Below are 17,236 nucleotides of genomic sequence, written 5' to 3' on the forward strand. Positions count from 1 at the left end.
TGCCCTTTGGCTTATCTACTGCGCCCAGAGTATTCACGAAATGCCTGGCATCAGTAATAGCACACTGCAGACTCCAGGGGATTCAAATCTACCCATATCTTATACAAGCGGACAACCAACAAACTTTGATAAAGGACTTAAATTATGCCATCAATCTTCTACAGGCCTTGGGATATACAGTCAACATGCACAAATCAAGACTTGTTCCATCCCAAAGAATAACCTTTCTGGGTGCGGATCTAGATACAACCACCCAATTGGCTTATCTCACAGAAGAAAAACAGTCAACTACCGGATTACTTCAAGAATCTGACAAGACAAACCCAGCTGACTGCAAGGAAAATCCTGCAGGCCCTGGGTTACATGGCATCCTGTATTCTTTTGATTCCACAAGCAAGGCTACATATGAGAAAGCTACAGTGGTACCTAAGGAGTTAATGGTCTCAGCACAGTCACAGTTTGGGAACGTTAATCCCACTCATTCCATGCCTTCACAAGGAATTTCTGTGGTGGGCTCATGCCAGCCAGTCCAACAGAGGGTTGCCCTTCACAAAGCCAAAAACCTCCCAAACTATTACAACAGATGCTTCAGACCTAGGTTGGGGAGCACACATGGAGGACAGAGGTATCCAAGGACAGTGGTCACAAAAGGAGCTACGCATGCACATAAATCAAAAAGAAATGCTAGCAGTGATACATGCAATCGAGAACTTCAAACTCTTTCTGCATCAAGGCCATCTACTAATAAGGACAAGACAACACCACAATTATGTGGTACATAAACAAGCAAGGAGGTACCCATTCTTACCCACTTTGCAGACTGGCAATGAATCTATGGGATCTTTCCTTGAAACTCAATATGCAGCTGCAAGCTCAGTTTGTGCCAGGAAAGGACAATACACTGGCGGACAGCTTAAGCAGAAATATCGTGGATGCACACGAATGGATGCTGCACCCAGACATTTTTCAACAGATAACACAATCTTGGGGGAGCCCGGACATAGATCTATTTGCATCCCCCCACAATCATCAACTGAAGAAATTCTGCTCAAGGACATACCACCCACAAGCGTGGAAGGTGGACGCCCTCTCGTTCAGCTGGAGAAATCTGACAGTGTATGCATTTCCTCCTATTCCATTAATGACCAAGGTGTTACTGAAGATCAGGGCAGAGCAGCCAAAAGTGATTCTGATAGCTCCGGACTGGCCAAGACAGCACTGGTATCCACTGCTAAGGAGCATGTCACGTATGAAACCATGGCCCCTACCTCTATGGCCACTTCTACTGACACAGCACAGATACAAAACTCTACATTCCAACCTGAAAACATTGCAACTAACAGCGTGGAGAATACCTGGACTCCTCCTCAGGATAAGCTATCCCAGAGAGTGAAGAATATTATGGAAGCTCGCCGCCCTTCCACAAGGAAGGCATATTCAGCAAAATGGAAAAGATTTCTCATCTGGAACACCACAAAGGGCCTAGATGCGACAATGATGGACATGGCACATATCCTGGAATATTTGGCAGAAATGTTCCACAATGGGCTGTCTTACTCTTCTATTAAGATTCATGCTTCAGCAATTTCAGCTGAGTACAATACTGATCCACCTGTCTTTTCTCATCCTCTCCTAAGACAGTTTCTAAGAGTAATTAAAAACATCAAACCTCCTAGGAAACCACCTCTACCTGCTTGGGACCTTAACTACGTGCTGGAAAAACTAACACTGCCTCCATTTGAACCAGCAGCATCTGCAGATCTACAGTACCTTTCATGGAAGACTGATTTCCTTCTGGCAATAACCTCAGCAAGAAGGGTTTCGGAATTGCAGGCCCTGATGGCAGTTCAGCCATTTATTATTTTTCACCAGGACAGAGTTTCATTAAGAACTAATCCTACTTTTATGCCAAAGGTGATATCCAGGGTTTCATTGAATCAAGCCATTCACTTGCCTACCTTCTTCCCAAATCCACAAAACAAAGGGGAGAAACTGCTGCACACCCTGGACATTCACAGACAGTTGCGCTACTACTTGGACAGAACTAAAGGTTTCAGGAAAACTGACCAGCTGCTGGTAGCATATGCTGCTGGTACTCAAGGAAAAGCAATTTCCAAACAGACAATTTCAAAATGGATAGGAAATTGCATCCGCTTTTGTTACTCATTTCATGGAAAGACTGTACCAGCTAACATTAGACCTCATTCTACGAGAGCCACAGCCACCACCACAGCCTTCTTAAGAGGGGTGGCTACAAAAGACATTTTAGAAGCTGCCACATGGAGCTCCGTGCATACAGTTGCCAAGCATTACAATTTACCTTTATATTCCAGATCCAGAGCAGGCTTTGCTACGGCTGTCCTGCAGGGTATCTTAGCTACACCATCCTTTTCCTAGTACCTCCTCCCCCAGATTGGCTATGGTATTCTACCCATATGTGATGACTGCAGATGCATCCTTGAAGGATATAGTACAGTTTTGTACCTACCATAAATGTAGATGTCTGATAGGTATGCATCTGCAGTCAGGTTTACCCTCCCTCCTTCCTCTCTGTGGTATTCCTAGGGTGATTACCTCTCTATTAGCTAGCTGGGGGGATCTGTTATGGTGTATTTGTTTTTATATATATATATATATATATATATATATATATATATATATATATATATATATATATAATTTGCAAATGTTTGGATTTTTTATTGCTTATTTTCCAAATTTAGCCTTCCTAGAGGGCACCTGGCATCTGGGGCAAGAAAAACTGAGGAAGATGGCGTCGGCTGATGCTTTTATACCCCAGGCGCTGTGACGTCGGGGAAAGGGCGACATCAGCCGACGCCAGACCCAGACTTTGGAATCCGGCCGACCGAAGGGCTGCCTGAGGCAGGACAACCCATATGTGATGACTGCAGATGCATACCTATCGGACATCTACATTTATGGTAGGTACAAAACTGTACTTTACCCTACACCTTCATTTTAATTGTGGTCTGTTAAATGTTGTGGCAGACCACAGTATGTTTTCTGCGCTCCTGTCACTTTTTTGCTGTCCATTTCTTGTTTCTTCCTGTTAGTGCAAGCTTTGCTGAACACAGTGCAGCATGATATAACCATGTAGAAAGATGAACTGCTGACCACTGACGTCCATCCTAAACCTTTAGTTGACCCTTCATTTTCCATAGACTCGTGTCCTGCTGACTGACTTGACTCATTCATTCCTTTGGCGTTGAAGGGTGAGCGACAGAGCCGTATGGTCATCTTTTAGCACCATTGTTCCAAGAAGCCTACTCTGCCCCAACGGGTTGACTTGCTTTGGACACCTCTGAAGATGCATCTGTCACTTCTGCGAGTGATATTGGCTTCATTTAGCCCTGCCTTCCATAAAAGCAAACACTCTTATTTCCTGGTCTCCGTCGTGGAATTGAAATGGAGTCTGCAGTCCGGATGTGTCCCTATGCCCTCTTCCTCCCACCACTGTCTGACCTAAAAGGTGTATTTTTAAAAGTGTGTAGTATTCTTCCTTAGTGGATGCACAGCATCTTCAGTTTAGTACCCTCTTTTCAAGATCGTCTGTTTTGATAAAAGTTCTACATCCTGTCTTCCTTTCATACTTCAAAAGCACAGAGTGTGCTTATTGATTAATACTCATGCACAGCTGTTTTAGGGTTATCACCTGTCCCACTTTGAGAGGGGCAGTCCCTCTTTGGGCAGTTGTGTCCTGCAAATAGATTGTAAAAATGATAATTGTCCTGAGATTTTAGCGCAAAATTATTTCCTGTATTTTATGTAATAGTTACATAAAAGTTATTCTGTATCTGAATCACATACAAGTTATAAGAAACAGAATAAGCAGCTAAAATGCTACAAGAATAAGCTTTTATTTAGGCAAAAAAGGGAAGTTCTGTCCTTTGTACTGGCCGTGAGTATGTTTTGGCCTGCAAAATCTGACGTTTGTACCAAAAATGTCCCACTTTGGGCATTTGAAAAGGTGGCAACCCTAAGCTGTTTGGTAATGTTTTTCCTCATAAAACAGGATTTAATCATCTACTTTATCTTCTGTCTTTTGTCCTTGTTTTTTTTTTTTTTTTCTGTATGATTCTCTCTACTACCTTCGCCATATTTCTTTCCCTTTTGTCCTTCTAACTTTGCTGTCACATGACATTTTTGATTTTGTAAAGTGTGACATCCCTTAAATTGTGAAACCTGGAGTAGTTTGTAAGAACTGAATGCTGTTTCTACTGACAACATGCAAAATGGAACCGGTTTTCTTTCAAGTGATTATTCTTGTTAGATTGCAGATCCTTTGAATTACTCGTTTAGCTGGATGTGTTAACTCGTGTTAATTCAATGAGAAATGCAAGTTCTTAGAACAAAATTTCCATGTAGTCAGCCTCTAGAATTTGATTTACTTCACGGTTGTATCTTATTGATGTACTCCAGTCTGCATGAAAACCTAGTCGAATTTTGTATGTAACCAGGTTAGTAGAATGATAGTGTGCCCCTTTTCATGCTTGGTCTTTGCAAAATGCAGCTTTGAACGTTTAGTGAACTTTGAATCAGTTGCTGTAGCATCAAAGTGGAAACAGTTTAGCCAGTGATGCTGTTATAACTGTGTGTGGTATGCCTCATACTAAGATAAGGATGTTGAAACATAAATTATAGTATGAAAATGTTTTTTTACAGTCTTTTGAGAGATGCAAATGGCTGTCAAATTTATATGCAAGAGGTCTGTTACTGTTTTTCTGCTTGTAGATTGTTCTATTCTGTTGCCATATGTAGACCGTTCTTTGTGAATTAAAGATTTATTATCTGAATCTTCTACAGACATCCTCCGGGATTACCATTCCAAAACCACCAAAACCTCCAGATAAACCCCTGATGCCTTACATGAGATATAGCAGGAAGGTGGGTAGTACCAGTTTGCACTACTAGCAAAACTTAAAGCTAGCTAGCTGTGTTATTTTGTCTTTGTTGTTGTTTTTTTGTGCACTGCCATTATTGTTAAATGCCTATTGCAGTTTTGTCTTGAATAAGTAATAGCTACATTTGTGCAGTTCAGATTTTTGTTTAGTAATGTCTCTTTGACCTTGTACCCTGCTACACAGACACAAGCCAGCATGTTTTCTCTTTTAAGATTGGTTGTTCTGTGGCTGCATTCATTTTTAAGCTGTGTGTGTACGAGACGTGTGTTTCTGTGCTTTTAAATATTTATAGATTGTTTTCATTGAAAGTAGATCTGGCAGAAAAAAATACTTGGGACTGTGCCATGCCCTTTATTCTTTTGGTATTCATTGTTCAAATTAATAGTTAGCTAGCAATGAAAATATTTGGTGTATTGGAATTTCTTGAAAACACTACCACATAGGATAGAAGATAAAATGGCTATTGCGATGCTTTTTTGATTAGCTGTTTGTAGTGTGCAATTACTATCCTTTTGAGCGTAAACCTGATCTTCCAAAAAATGCTGCTGCCTGGAAAAAATTTGAAAAGATCCAAATAGCTCAGTATTGTCAGCGTGTTGTGCATCTCCCCAATAAAAGGGCATGATACAGTCTACTCTGGCCACCAAATAGTTTTGCTACTAGTGGTGCTAAAGCATTCAGCTTCTTTTTTCCACCTTAGAAAGCTAAATTCACTTAGAATAGTGTTTGCTCTGAATTAACTCTGGGATATGAAAGATTCGGGTCTACTCTTTATACTTTGTGGATATTTAGTTTTAAAAATAGTGACCTCCCCTTTTTTGGTTTGTATTAATAATTCTAATCCAGTTTGTCCCCAATGGCTATTAATTGCTTGAGCATACCCATTAAACCCTTTAATAGTAAGCCTAGAGCCAAGAGTAGAATCCGTGCATGTCTCTGCATTGGGTGTTTTGGGGTATTAGGGTTACCACACTTTAACTATTAATATTTGTATTCAGGTTTGGGACCAAGTGAAGGCTTCCAACCCTGATCTGAAACTATGGGAGATTGGAAAAATTATCGGTGGTATGTGGCGCGACCTCACAGATGAGGAGAAGCAGGAGTACTTAAATGAATATGAAGCAGAAAAGGTAAATCGATGTGACACCCATTATAGACTGTATCTTTCTTTTTAGAAAAAAATAATTTGGGGGGGTTAAAGGCCTTTCTCAGTACCATTTTATTTTCAAGATACTTGTGTCTAATGCATTTGCACTTGGGTGGACATTTTGGGCCACTGTTGTTGATTATAGCTAGAAGTAAACAAGTGTCTTAAATGGCATTGCCAGGGTAGGCCTCAACTTGTTCCATGGGATGCTCAAGCATGTTATGCTAGGGATGGGGAACAAGTAAATATCCCAGGTAAATTGCCATTTATTTAAAGGCATTTTACATTTTTCCTCGTGTATTAAGTATTTTTAAAGGGGAAGGCACAAGTTATTAATAGCATAGGGAATGCTGTCTGACAGAAGTTCAATGCTGCTGATGTAAATTTTGTTCTGAAGGAAAAAAATGCAACTGAACCTGGCACTCAACAGAATGTAATTTTGTGAAATCCATTAAGTTAGATGTAGAATTCTAGATAAATGCAGTTATTTGAAGTATAATCCCAAGTTCCGCTGCATTTAAAATGTGTTTCCATATTTCAAAGTGTTTCATAGAATGTATCATTATGCCTTTGGTAGAAGTCTGTTTTTATATTGACATTGTTCTGTATTACTAAAGTAGAATTTTTTTTGTAAAGTTTGTGAGGTAGTGGTCACTTTTATTTATTTACTTATTTTATATGCATTCCAATATCCTAGACCACCTCCAAGAATGAACTCGTCCTTGGACTAGAGGTTTTAGTGGATTTGGAATAGCATCTTTTTTTTCCCTTTTTTTTTTTTTTTAAGATGATGTAGGAGTTAATTTGTTGTGCTGCATCTTTTAGATTGAATACAACGAGTCTATGAAGGCATACCATAACTCACCAGCTTATCTTGCCTACGTCAATGCAAAAAATCGAGCTGAAGCTGCTTTGGAAGAGGAATCTCGTCAGCGTCAGTCTCGCATGGAAAAGGGGGAACCGTATATGAGCATCCAACCAGCAGAGGACCCTGATGGTAAATGTATATTTTTTTCCCCTAAAAAGATGTAGATGTTTTGTGGAATGACTTGATCGGTAATACTTGAGGCAGGGTTTTTATTGGAGTTTTGGTTCTTCAAGTGAAACATTCTGGTTGACCATTGTGTTGTACAGGCGGCTGCTCATTCCATTATAGATGATTTGGATGGGGATGTGTACCTTTATGAATTCTTTAAATATATTCTTTGCAGTTGGTGTAGATAGCTGTTAGTTAGTACTCTGATCTTCAGAATTTATTATAAAAAGAAAATGGCCAAAGGAAATTGCATGGTGCTGGTCATTTTTTTTTTTTTTTTTTTTTTTTTTTTTTTTTTTTTTTTTTTGCCCCGACAGTTTTGATACGATATCATTAAACTTAAACGAAGGCAAACAAACTAAATAATCACAGAAGAAGCGAGTGGCAAACTGGGCAACGTCAAGGAATAAAATAATTTCTGATTTTATTAGCGCTTTAGGAGAGGTCAGTGCCTCCCCTTCTTCATACCTGAAGGGTCTGAAGAAGGGGAGGCACATTACACAATATCATTACTCTTGTGTGTTCCATAGTTGTGGCACAAGTAATATTACAACACAGTGTTAAAAGAACACTCCAGGTAATTTATTGGCTTTTTGAGCTGTCCACATTAGCTGGACCTGTCACTTTTATGGTGGTGCTAAAGGATGTTTCTAACTTGAATCAATTTGTTTTCAAGCTCTTAAAAGCTGTATTTTTATGATGTAAGAATGATTGTTGAAGACTCTGAATAATACTGTAAACATCTCTTGAGAAAAGGCAGTTTTGCTCAGATTTCCTTCTGTTGGAGTAAAAATGTATGTATTGTAGGGATTCCTACTCGTGCCCTTTTTTATTAAAGGACTGGGGAAGAAATTAAAAAAAAAAAAAAAAGGACTTTATTTTTTCTTGAATTTCTACAAATTGCTAACTTGTATTCATCAAAAGTAGTAGTCTGTCCTAAGTTTTTTGTGTTTGTAACCCTCAGTGTCCTCCTGGGTGCAGACATCCTGATCAGAGCATGCTTTCTTCTAAAGCTAAATCTTCCCCATAGTGCACTGTGATGGCACAGTTGTTGAGAGTATAATGCCTGCGGCTGGACTCTCATAGCTCAGTTCCATTCACTTGAAATGGAAGAACAACGAATCGGGTGCTAATTTTGAGAGGCTTCTGTACTAGTGTATCACTTACTGGTCTGCAGTGCCTCTTGCTTATGTTATAACTGATATGGTGTTACTTCTGGATGCTATTTTCATAGAATGTGTATAACTAATTGCTGAGATCAGACTTTATTTGGGAGGTACTGCTTTTGTGTGATTCTATTTTTTCTCAAGTTACTCCTCCCATTTTTCTTTCCTCAGTAAGGCACTTTCATTATATTTCCTGCCCTGCAAGATTTAGTTAATTAGTCACGTCTGCATTACAATAGATATCGGACAGAACTGTCTGCATGATGTGCCTGTAAGTGTTCCTCATGTCTCTCCTTATTTATGTCATCTGAATAGCATTTTCCCAGTAAATGTTAGAAAATGCTTGTGCCAGTCCTTAATATGCAGGGGTTAAGTATTCCAGAAACTGTTTTCTGGTCTGTGTGTTAGAATTCATATTGGCTACTCACAGCTGTTGTATCTGCAAGCAAGTGCTCTTATCATCCACCAAGTAGTAGTTTTATTTCAGACAGATCATTATGTAATAATGCATTTGTCAATCTTGTTACCTCTCATATATGCCACTGATGTTGCCTTCTACTTTTCCTTACTGTTGCTTTAATATGCATAGCTGGTGAAATTCCCATTGCACGTTTTCTGATGTTACTGAATGTATTTCTCTCTAAGCGCAATATGGTTCATACTATCACTGCCCCTAGCAATGTGCACACTTTTCTGTCCGAGTTCATGTCAGTACTGTCTAGTCTACATCCTTTTCTGTTAACTCCTACCCAAGAACACAGGCATAGGAACACCTATCTGATGTCTGTGTGTTTGCCAACTGATGTCGGCACTGTGTTTTTACTGCTACACGTGTGTGGTTGCAACTTTGACAACTAAATTGGCCTCTGTGTCTGACTTAAAATAGTTACAAACCAAAATTTGAGAATGAGCACAGCTCTGAGCGGGAGATTATGAGCACTTTGGAATAATCATAATATTCATAGAGGAAAAAAGTTAATAGAATTGCAACAAGATCCAGTGAAACTGTTGCTAGGTCATATGTAGATTGCTTAAAAATAACTGGTATAAAAACAAAGCTTACAACAGTCACTTATTTCTTACTTCTCAAGGAACTGTCAAAATTCTTGAGTAGGAGTGAGTAGAAAAGGTTGTAGCAGTGTAGACTAGAAAATAGTAGTGCCATTAACCCAGACGGAAAAGTGTGCACATCGCTAAGGACAGTGGTAATATGCACCATATTGTGCTTGGAGAGAAATGCATTGAATAACATCAGAAAAAGTGCAATTTGAAATTTCACTAATTGTGCATACTAAAGCAACAGTAAGGAAAAGTGGAAGGCGTAACATCAGTGGCCTTGTCTGCATTATATAATCTGTCTGAAATGAGGCTTTTATTGGGTGGATTTTAAGAGCATGGGCTTGCAGACATAACAACAGCTGGGAGTTGCCAATATGAATTCTAATAAACAGAGCAGAACACAGTTTCTGGAATACTTGGCACTCCTGCATGTTAAGGATTGATACAAGAATTTTGTAACATGTCCTTCCATTTCACTTTTGCTGTATTCATTACATTAGTGATTTCCTGCCAAGGGCAGCCCGACATCTGGCCAGTATACCAAAGCCTTAGGCTGCTTTAAGGTACGGTGTATGTCACACGTATGTTCCTTGCATAACATAGGATATAAAGTTGACATCCAGACATACCATCCTCAGGACTTCTTTGCTGCCAGTCTGAATGCCATCTCTTGATCATCTGTCTGAATGCTTGTTCCATTGCTGGTTTACCAAGCCATTGCAGATAAGTGCCTACTGAGGCTTTTTTTTTGTTTTTTTAACTTTTCATTTATTGTTGCTGTGACAACCCACCACTGCCAATCAGTAATCAAAGAGCCTTAATCCTCACCACTGGCAACAGTGGGGGACGTTCACTGACAGGATAACAGGCACACACACACACACACACACACACACACACACACACACACACACACACACACACACACACACACAATTTCCAGATGCAGCTCTCTGCATCAAGTGCAGTTTTCCTTAGGAACACACAGAGACCACAGTCAGTCCAGGGCTGGTTTCTCCCTCTTCCTCCAGATCCCCAGTAAGATTTCCCACTGGCACAGCTGTAGAGTTGAGATCTCAGCGGAGTGACCAAGCCAAGACCCTCCAGCACCCTCTGTTTAACTAGTGTGTGCGTCCCTACTCAAGTAGCTGACACAGTCTTTGAGGCTTGATTTACACACACACACACACACACACACACACACACACACACACACACACACACACACCTGGAAAAGGCTGGCATAGGTTTACTAGCTGTACCCCCTTCTGCCCAGACTGTAAAGTAGTTTTCACTGCCACCAGTCAGTCCTGCATTACAATAGATATCAGACAGAACTGTCTGCATGGTTTGCCCGTAAAAAAAGGGTGTCTAGTCTAACTGTATAATATTAATATTAACACACATGGTAGTTTAACCAAGAGCAAGGCTATTAGGAGTGGCCCACACAGTGTCACCAAATAAATATGGAGGTACACTCAAAACGTAAATATCTCCACACAGATCAGGCACAATGAAATTTTAAATATATTTAATCATAAATAATAAAAGTGCAAGACAGTACTAAATATATATTCACAATGACATCAGAGTTGAAAATCACTGGAAATGTCTAAGATAACATTGTGGTACAGGCTCACAGAAATAAAGTAAAACATCCAAACTAAGCTTTATTATGTTCCTGACTGAATCTAAGAGAATTATACTATTCCCTAGTAACTTATTAGAGCAAAGCAGATGATGTGGTGAATAGCACTTATCAGGTCCAAGACGGAATGCAGAATACCCTGTCTCACTAAGAGACTTCTCAAAATAATATCTAAAATATTACTGCTGAGGTAGTTTGCAGAATTACATAATTTCTGGTCATCTGATTTCTAGTTCCCAGGCCAAAACCCTCATTGCTGAAGCTGGTAGCATTCAGCATCTACCTGTAAGATACTCATACAAGGGCTTTTGCTCCGATCTTTGGCAGATACTGGAAGTCCTAAAACAGTTGCATTCCTTCATGCTTCAAAAGTAGCAATTAGTTCACTCCAAAGACAATACAGAAAGTTTCCTAGTACAGACTGTGTCTGTAGCTGCATTGAAAACTTGAGAGCCTCTTTATGCCATTGCCTATAAAGTGATTTAATTTCAAATATTTTTCTAAAGTTTACTGCACTGAGGTTAATCCTCTGTATTCCAGTTTCCACTGTTAAATTATGTACATTTAAACAGTTACAATAGTGCATGCACATTTCTATTCTCTTCCAGTAAGGCACATTGTGGATACATTTTAAACACAGCATTTTACAAATCTCTTTCAAGACAAACATCTGCACAGAGCAGGTTGCTGTACACATTATAACAGTTCTAATGCATTTGTAACACAAGCATCTTGTATAAATTGGTTTGATATTTACAAATGACTTATTTACAAAATTCCAGCTAGCTGTGCTTTCAGTACCTCATTTTGTCACAGTTGCTTGTGGGGTTTTATGTCATCCAAGGAGGGTAAATGCCAGTGTGGGAGACAGATTCCCCATAAAAACCCCTTTGCACCTTGCACAATCATACGTCCTGCTCTGTCAGCCCTTTGTACCTAAAACCCTTCATAGTAGGCTCTCTTTGGCACTTTATCTTGAAAACCAGCATCTTAGCCTTCTTGCAAAGGACACGATGGAGGGAACTTCCCGCTCTGAGGGACAGCCCTCAGTGAAAAAGGCCAAGAAGCCTAGGCCAGAGTCTTCTGCTGTTCATACTCTGCAGGACATCTTTCCTGAGGTGAGTGAATATCTGGAGGTTTGCCTGGCTTTATTATTGGATTCCTCTGCTGCAACCGGTTTGGAGGCTGTCGGGGATCCTACTTTAACTCATTACATCTGAGTGACACCTTCAGGTGCATCTGCAGTTAACTCCTGCTGACACCTCTAGGCATCAAATTTTGCTTGTGCATATTTGCATCAATAATTCCAAAACCATGTTATGTACAAGGTTTTAAAAGATTTCACCTTTAAAGCTTACATAATGGCAACCTCAACTGCATTAATATTAACTGTTGTTTTTATGATATTAATTTATATAAATATAATTTTCACATTTTTCTGAATATCATAACAACTAAGTAACACAGAATTCCTTAGTTTCTTATTAAACCCCTCGGCTAGATGAGTAAAATGCTACTACAGTATGTGTAATTTGAGTGATTGCTAAGACAGTGCAAGTTGTTTGCAAAATATTACAAACATAATCGTTACTGCGTTTACTGTGACTTAAAAATCCAGTTTAAGACCTAGAACCCAAAAGAATACTACTATTATAAAAATAATTTGTGCTGAAGGGTTTGGCATTTATACTTCTTTTATAACCCCTATGGTTCTAGAGATGTGAAGATTTCTTTGAAATGAGAGGACATAATTTGATTCTCTCAAAAAGCTAAGGCTCTGCCCATTGAAAGTTACAGTGCAAACTTCCAGAGCGCCACTGAAGTGAATGAGTTAAGCACGTCTGAGGAAGCATTGCAGACATTTACGTTGCACATTTAGGAGAACCACAGCTGATCATCTCTGAGGGGCCTAGGGTAGTCTAGAGGTGTTTCTCGGGTATTGGTCAGAGAAGTCCCTACTACCATCGACTGCTGTCCTGGGTCAGAGCCTTCCAAATTTTATAAAGCATACATCCCTTTAAAGAAAAAGCAAAAGACTAAACGTATTACTCCTCCTAAGGATCCACAGAGTGAATGGCACTCCTTCAATCAGGGCATGTTTAGTGCTTTGATGGCATTGAAACCTCCTCAGGGAGATGTTCATGTTTCACTGTTGCAGTCATTACATTTGGGTAATCTGCTGGCAGGTTGCCCTCAGTCGGCCTGATTAACAAAGTCTTGGGTCCTGCGTCAGTCGCTGTCCCTTCTTCCGTGACGTCAGGTCATCAGGGGTATAAAACATGCAGCTGACGCCATTACATCAGTCTTTCTTGCCGTGCGGTGCCCGAAGCAGAAGCAGTTTGCAAGTGCCAGTCAGCAGACCAACTAAAAAAGCCAAGTACCCCATTGGGGAAACTTTTTCTTGCTCCATACCGATGTCAGTAAAAGTTAATAATTGCATTACTTGTGGGAAGCAAATACCTCATAAGGATTTTCATTTGTACTGTATTTCTTGCCTAGGCCCTGACCACAACGTGCCTTGCTGTCGGTTTTGTGCTAAATTTAATCAACGCACTATTAAACATCGGTATATTTTTGCTTCTAAATATTTTGGCTCAAGATTTAACTATCCAGAAATGTCTGTTAGCAATCCGACTACCGGAATACCTATAAAACGCAAAGAAAAAGACCGTCGAGGTCCAAAACCGACGACGCTTCTCCTAAGCCAGTCGCCGGTACTCAGTGAGGTGCTTTCGCAGCTCCTGATACCCACTACTTTGATTCGCAGGCCTCTACTGAGACCCATTCCGAGTCCGATATGCTGCAAGATGCTTTAAGTATTGAACCTGTGGATGTCTCTACCTTAGATGGGTCCGGAGCCACTGTGTAGGCACCGGCTTCTGAGGGTGTTTTCAGGCATAAAGATTTGTATATTATACCGACGCCATCTTCAAAACTTAAGGCCAAAATCTACTTCTATGTCTAAAAAACCAATGCTTGGGCCACGTGTGCAGGCCCCAATGCGTAAAAAACAAGTGATCAAAATGGATGAAGATTTAATTACCTTGATCAGGGGTAGCCATCCCCCTCCTGCTAAGAGGCCTAGGCAAGGCACTGACTATCAATCTTCAGATCAGGTTTCTATTTCTTCTGATTCTTCTTCTGAACAGGTTTTATATATACCTACTTATGAGGAAGCTGATGCAGAAGATTCCATCCCTTCTGCTTCTCCCCCTGAGGATTTCTCTTTTGGAGAAACTTTACGTACCTTAAGGGAGCACTTCCACTGGGGAACGTCAAGATTTTTCTGAATCTAAAAAGAGACTTAGGGATTTTCTTCTTCCTCAGCATAGGCCTTTGGCTGTACCTCCTGTTCTAGACATTGTTGATGTTTTTTCAGAATCTAGTATGACTCCTGATTCTTTGCCTCAGGCTCCTAGTAAGCCAGACAAATACTACAGGGTTCCTGACTCCCACAAATTCCTTTTCAAAAACCCTACTGCTGATCCTGAAACCATTTCTCAGTGTCCCAAGGGCATTAAGGCCTCTACTGCTAAAAATCTTTCCCCTTCTGATAGAGATTCCAGGGCGCTGGCTAGATGGGGTAAGAAGGTTTACACATCTGCAACCTTGGCAATCGGGGCTTTAAACTGTCAATTTCATATGCTTAAATATCAACGGCATGTCATGGGACTACTTAAACAGAAAATTATGTTGATCTCTGACTGTGTGGAAAGTAGAGTTGCAGGATTTACTACATTCAGCTGAACAAGTTGTAAAACATACTTTGCAATGTGGTCTTGATTCTTTAGAGGCCTCTTGCAGGGCTGCTGTAACTGGATCTGTAATTAGAAGGCATGCTTGGCTCAAAGAGCAAAATCTGCCTGACCATGTTAAAGTAAAATTGTTGGATGCTCCTTTACAACAGGACAGTTTCTTTGGTAATAAGGCTGAAGAAGTTTTAAAAAAGATGGAAGATAAAACTAAATCTGTGCAAACTATGAAATATTTCTTACAAGTGCAGCCACCCAAATTTAGTAGGCACTGGCCTACCCTCAAGAGTCGCTCAAGTCAAATCCAGGCATTCCAGAGACTCCAAGTTTCAGTCACAAGGAACTTTTAGAGCAAAACAATGGGGTGCCTCCACCTCCAAACCTGGAAGCAACAAGGCACCTCCCTATGGTAAACAGTCTTGATGACTTTCCTCTACAATCACCAAGCACTTATCTTTTGGCCTCCCCTTTTGGGGGGAAAACTGGCACTTCATACACAAAACTGGCAACTGATTACCCAGAACAAATGGGTTTTAAATGTAATATCCCAGGGATACAGATTTAATTTCCACACTTTGCCAATCCCAAACGGATGGCCAGATCTGCCCCCAAATCAGTGGGCAGAGGCCCAGAAACAAGTTCTGTCCCTCATGAATATGGGGGCTATTCAACCAGTGCCAGAAGAGGAAAAGGGACAAGGTTTCTATTCAAGACTTTTCCTGGTACCCAGAAAAGACAAATCATAGCGTCCAATTCTAGATTTATCCATTCTAAATACATTTCTGGACATTCCAAAATTCAAGATGCTGACTCTTCAACAGTTACTACCTATGCCAGGCAAAGATGCCTGGTTGGTAACTCTAGACTTAAAAGAGGCTTACCTGCATATCCCAATCAGGGAATCTTGCAGAAGATACCTCTGCTTCAAAGCAGGCTATTTGCATTACCAGTTCTCTGCACTGCCCTTTGGCTTATCTACTGCGCCCAGGGTCTTCACAAAGTGCCTGGCTCCAGTAATCGCATTTTGCAGTCAAAGAAATATTCAAATATATCCATACCTAGACTATTGCCTAATTCAGGCAGAAAACCAGGACATTCTTCTAAAGCATCTGGCTTTTGTAAAAAGGGTTCTAACTTGTCTAGGGTACACCATAAACAAAAAGAAATCGCAACTGGTACCCTCTCAAAAGATTACATTCCTGGGTGCAAGCTTGAATACAACTGCCCAGATGACTTACCTTATGCCAGAAAAACAAATTCATTTGGCGACACTTCAAACAGGTAGCCACAAAAACCCTGCTGTCTGCAAGGCAAATTCTGCAAGCCTTGTTGTTCATGGCCTCCTGCATTCTTCTAATTCCATATGCAAGACTGCATATGAGGAAACTTCAGTGGTACTTGAAAAGTTTATGGAGTCAACATTGTCACAGCCTGGAAACAATGATTCCTATTATACCTTGCCTGCAACTAGAGTTCCTATGGTGGGCAGAAGCCTGACACCAAAATAAGGGACTGTCATTCACTCCACTCCCTGCCACCCAAACCCTAACTACAGATGCATCAGACTTTGCTTGGGGGGCTCATCTGACAGGGAAATGCATTCAGAGCAAATGGAGCCCAAATCAAATGCACCTACATATCAATCAGAAAGAGATGCTAGCTGTACAGAATGCTCTGACAGCCTTCAAGGACTACCTTCATCCAGGACAACTACTGATAAAGACAGACAACACCACAGTCATGTGGTACATAAACAAGCAGGGGGGTACACATTACTACCCCCTTTGCAGACTAGCCATGTCATTGTGGAACACGGCCTTGACTTATCAAATACATCTACAAGCTCAATTCCTGCCAGGAAAGCTAAATTCTCTGGCAGATGAACTAAGTAGAAATCTTATGGACCCACACAAATGGAAACTGGAACCATAAGTTTTCAACATGTTGACACGCAAATGGGGGAGAGCCCAGACATAGATCTTTTTGCCTCACCCCAGAACGACCAGTTGGACAAATTCTGCACAAGAATTCATCACAAAAAAGCTTGGAAAAGTGGAGGTTTTGGAAAAACCTATCAGTCTATGCTTTTCCCTCTCTGCATCTGCTCTCCAAAGTAGTACTAAAAGTAAGACAGGACAAACCAAAAATGATTGATTGCTGCAGACTGGCCTCGCCAACACTGGTACCCACTCCTGCGCAATGTGTCACCTGCCTCAGACACCTTACCTACTGTCTCAGCAGGACTACCAAATTCTGCATACTGAGCTCCAAACTTTGAATCTTGCAGCGTGGCTAATCAACTAATTTTACCCTTGACATCTCTCTGTAATGGATGTCATTTTGGAGGCTAGAAGGCCTAGTACTAGAAAATCTTATGCTGACAAATGGAAAAGATTCTGTGCCTGGAACCAATCACAAGGAATAAGCACAGTAATGCCCAAGATTCCTCAGATTCTGCAGTACTTAACTGAGATGCTTCACAAGGGCCTATCTTTTTCTTCCATAA

At 40.5% G+C, this 17,236-nt stretch overlaps 1 protein-coding gene across 3 annotated transcripts in view; it reads left to right on the forward strand.

Moving 5' to 3' along the window:
• The window catches only part of SMARCE1 (SWI/SNF related, matrix associated, actin dependent regulator of chromatin, subfamily e, member 1), a 970,790-nt gene that overhangs the window by 276,746 nt on the left and 676,808 nt on the right, over nt 1–17,236 (forward strand). For 2 of the 3 annotated variants that reach the window (XM_044055001.1, XM_044055003.1), the window contains exons 2-4: nt 4,825–4,905; nt 5,921–6,052; nt 6,895–7,066. In XM_044055001.1, the coding sequence (XP_043910936.1) occupies nt 4,825–4,905; nt 5,921–6,052; nt 6,895–7,066 (385 nt within the window). The remainder of the gene's footprint in view (nt 1–4,824; nt 4,906–5,920; nt 6,053–6,894; nt 7,067–17,236) is intronic. The other variant, XM_044055002.1, reaches the window with a different exon arrangement.

The sequence above is a fragment of the Protopterus annectens genome, chromosome 13.part0 (assembly GCF_019279795.1).
Source record: "Protopterus annectens isolate FY-2018-M chromosome 13.part0, PAN1.0, whole genome shotgun sequence".
Lineage (NCBI taxonomy): Eukaryota > Metazoa > Chordata > Ceratodontiformes > Protopteridae > Protopterus > Protopterus annectens.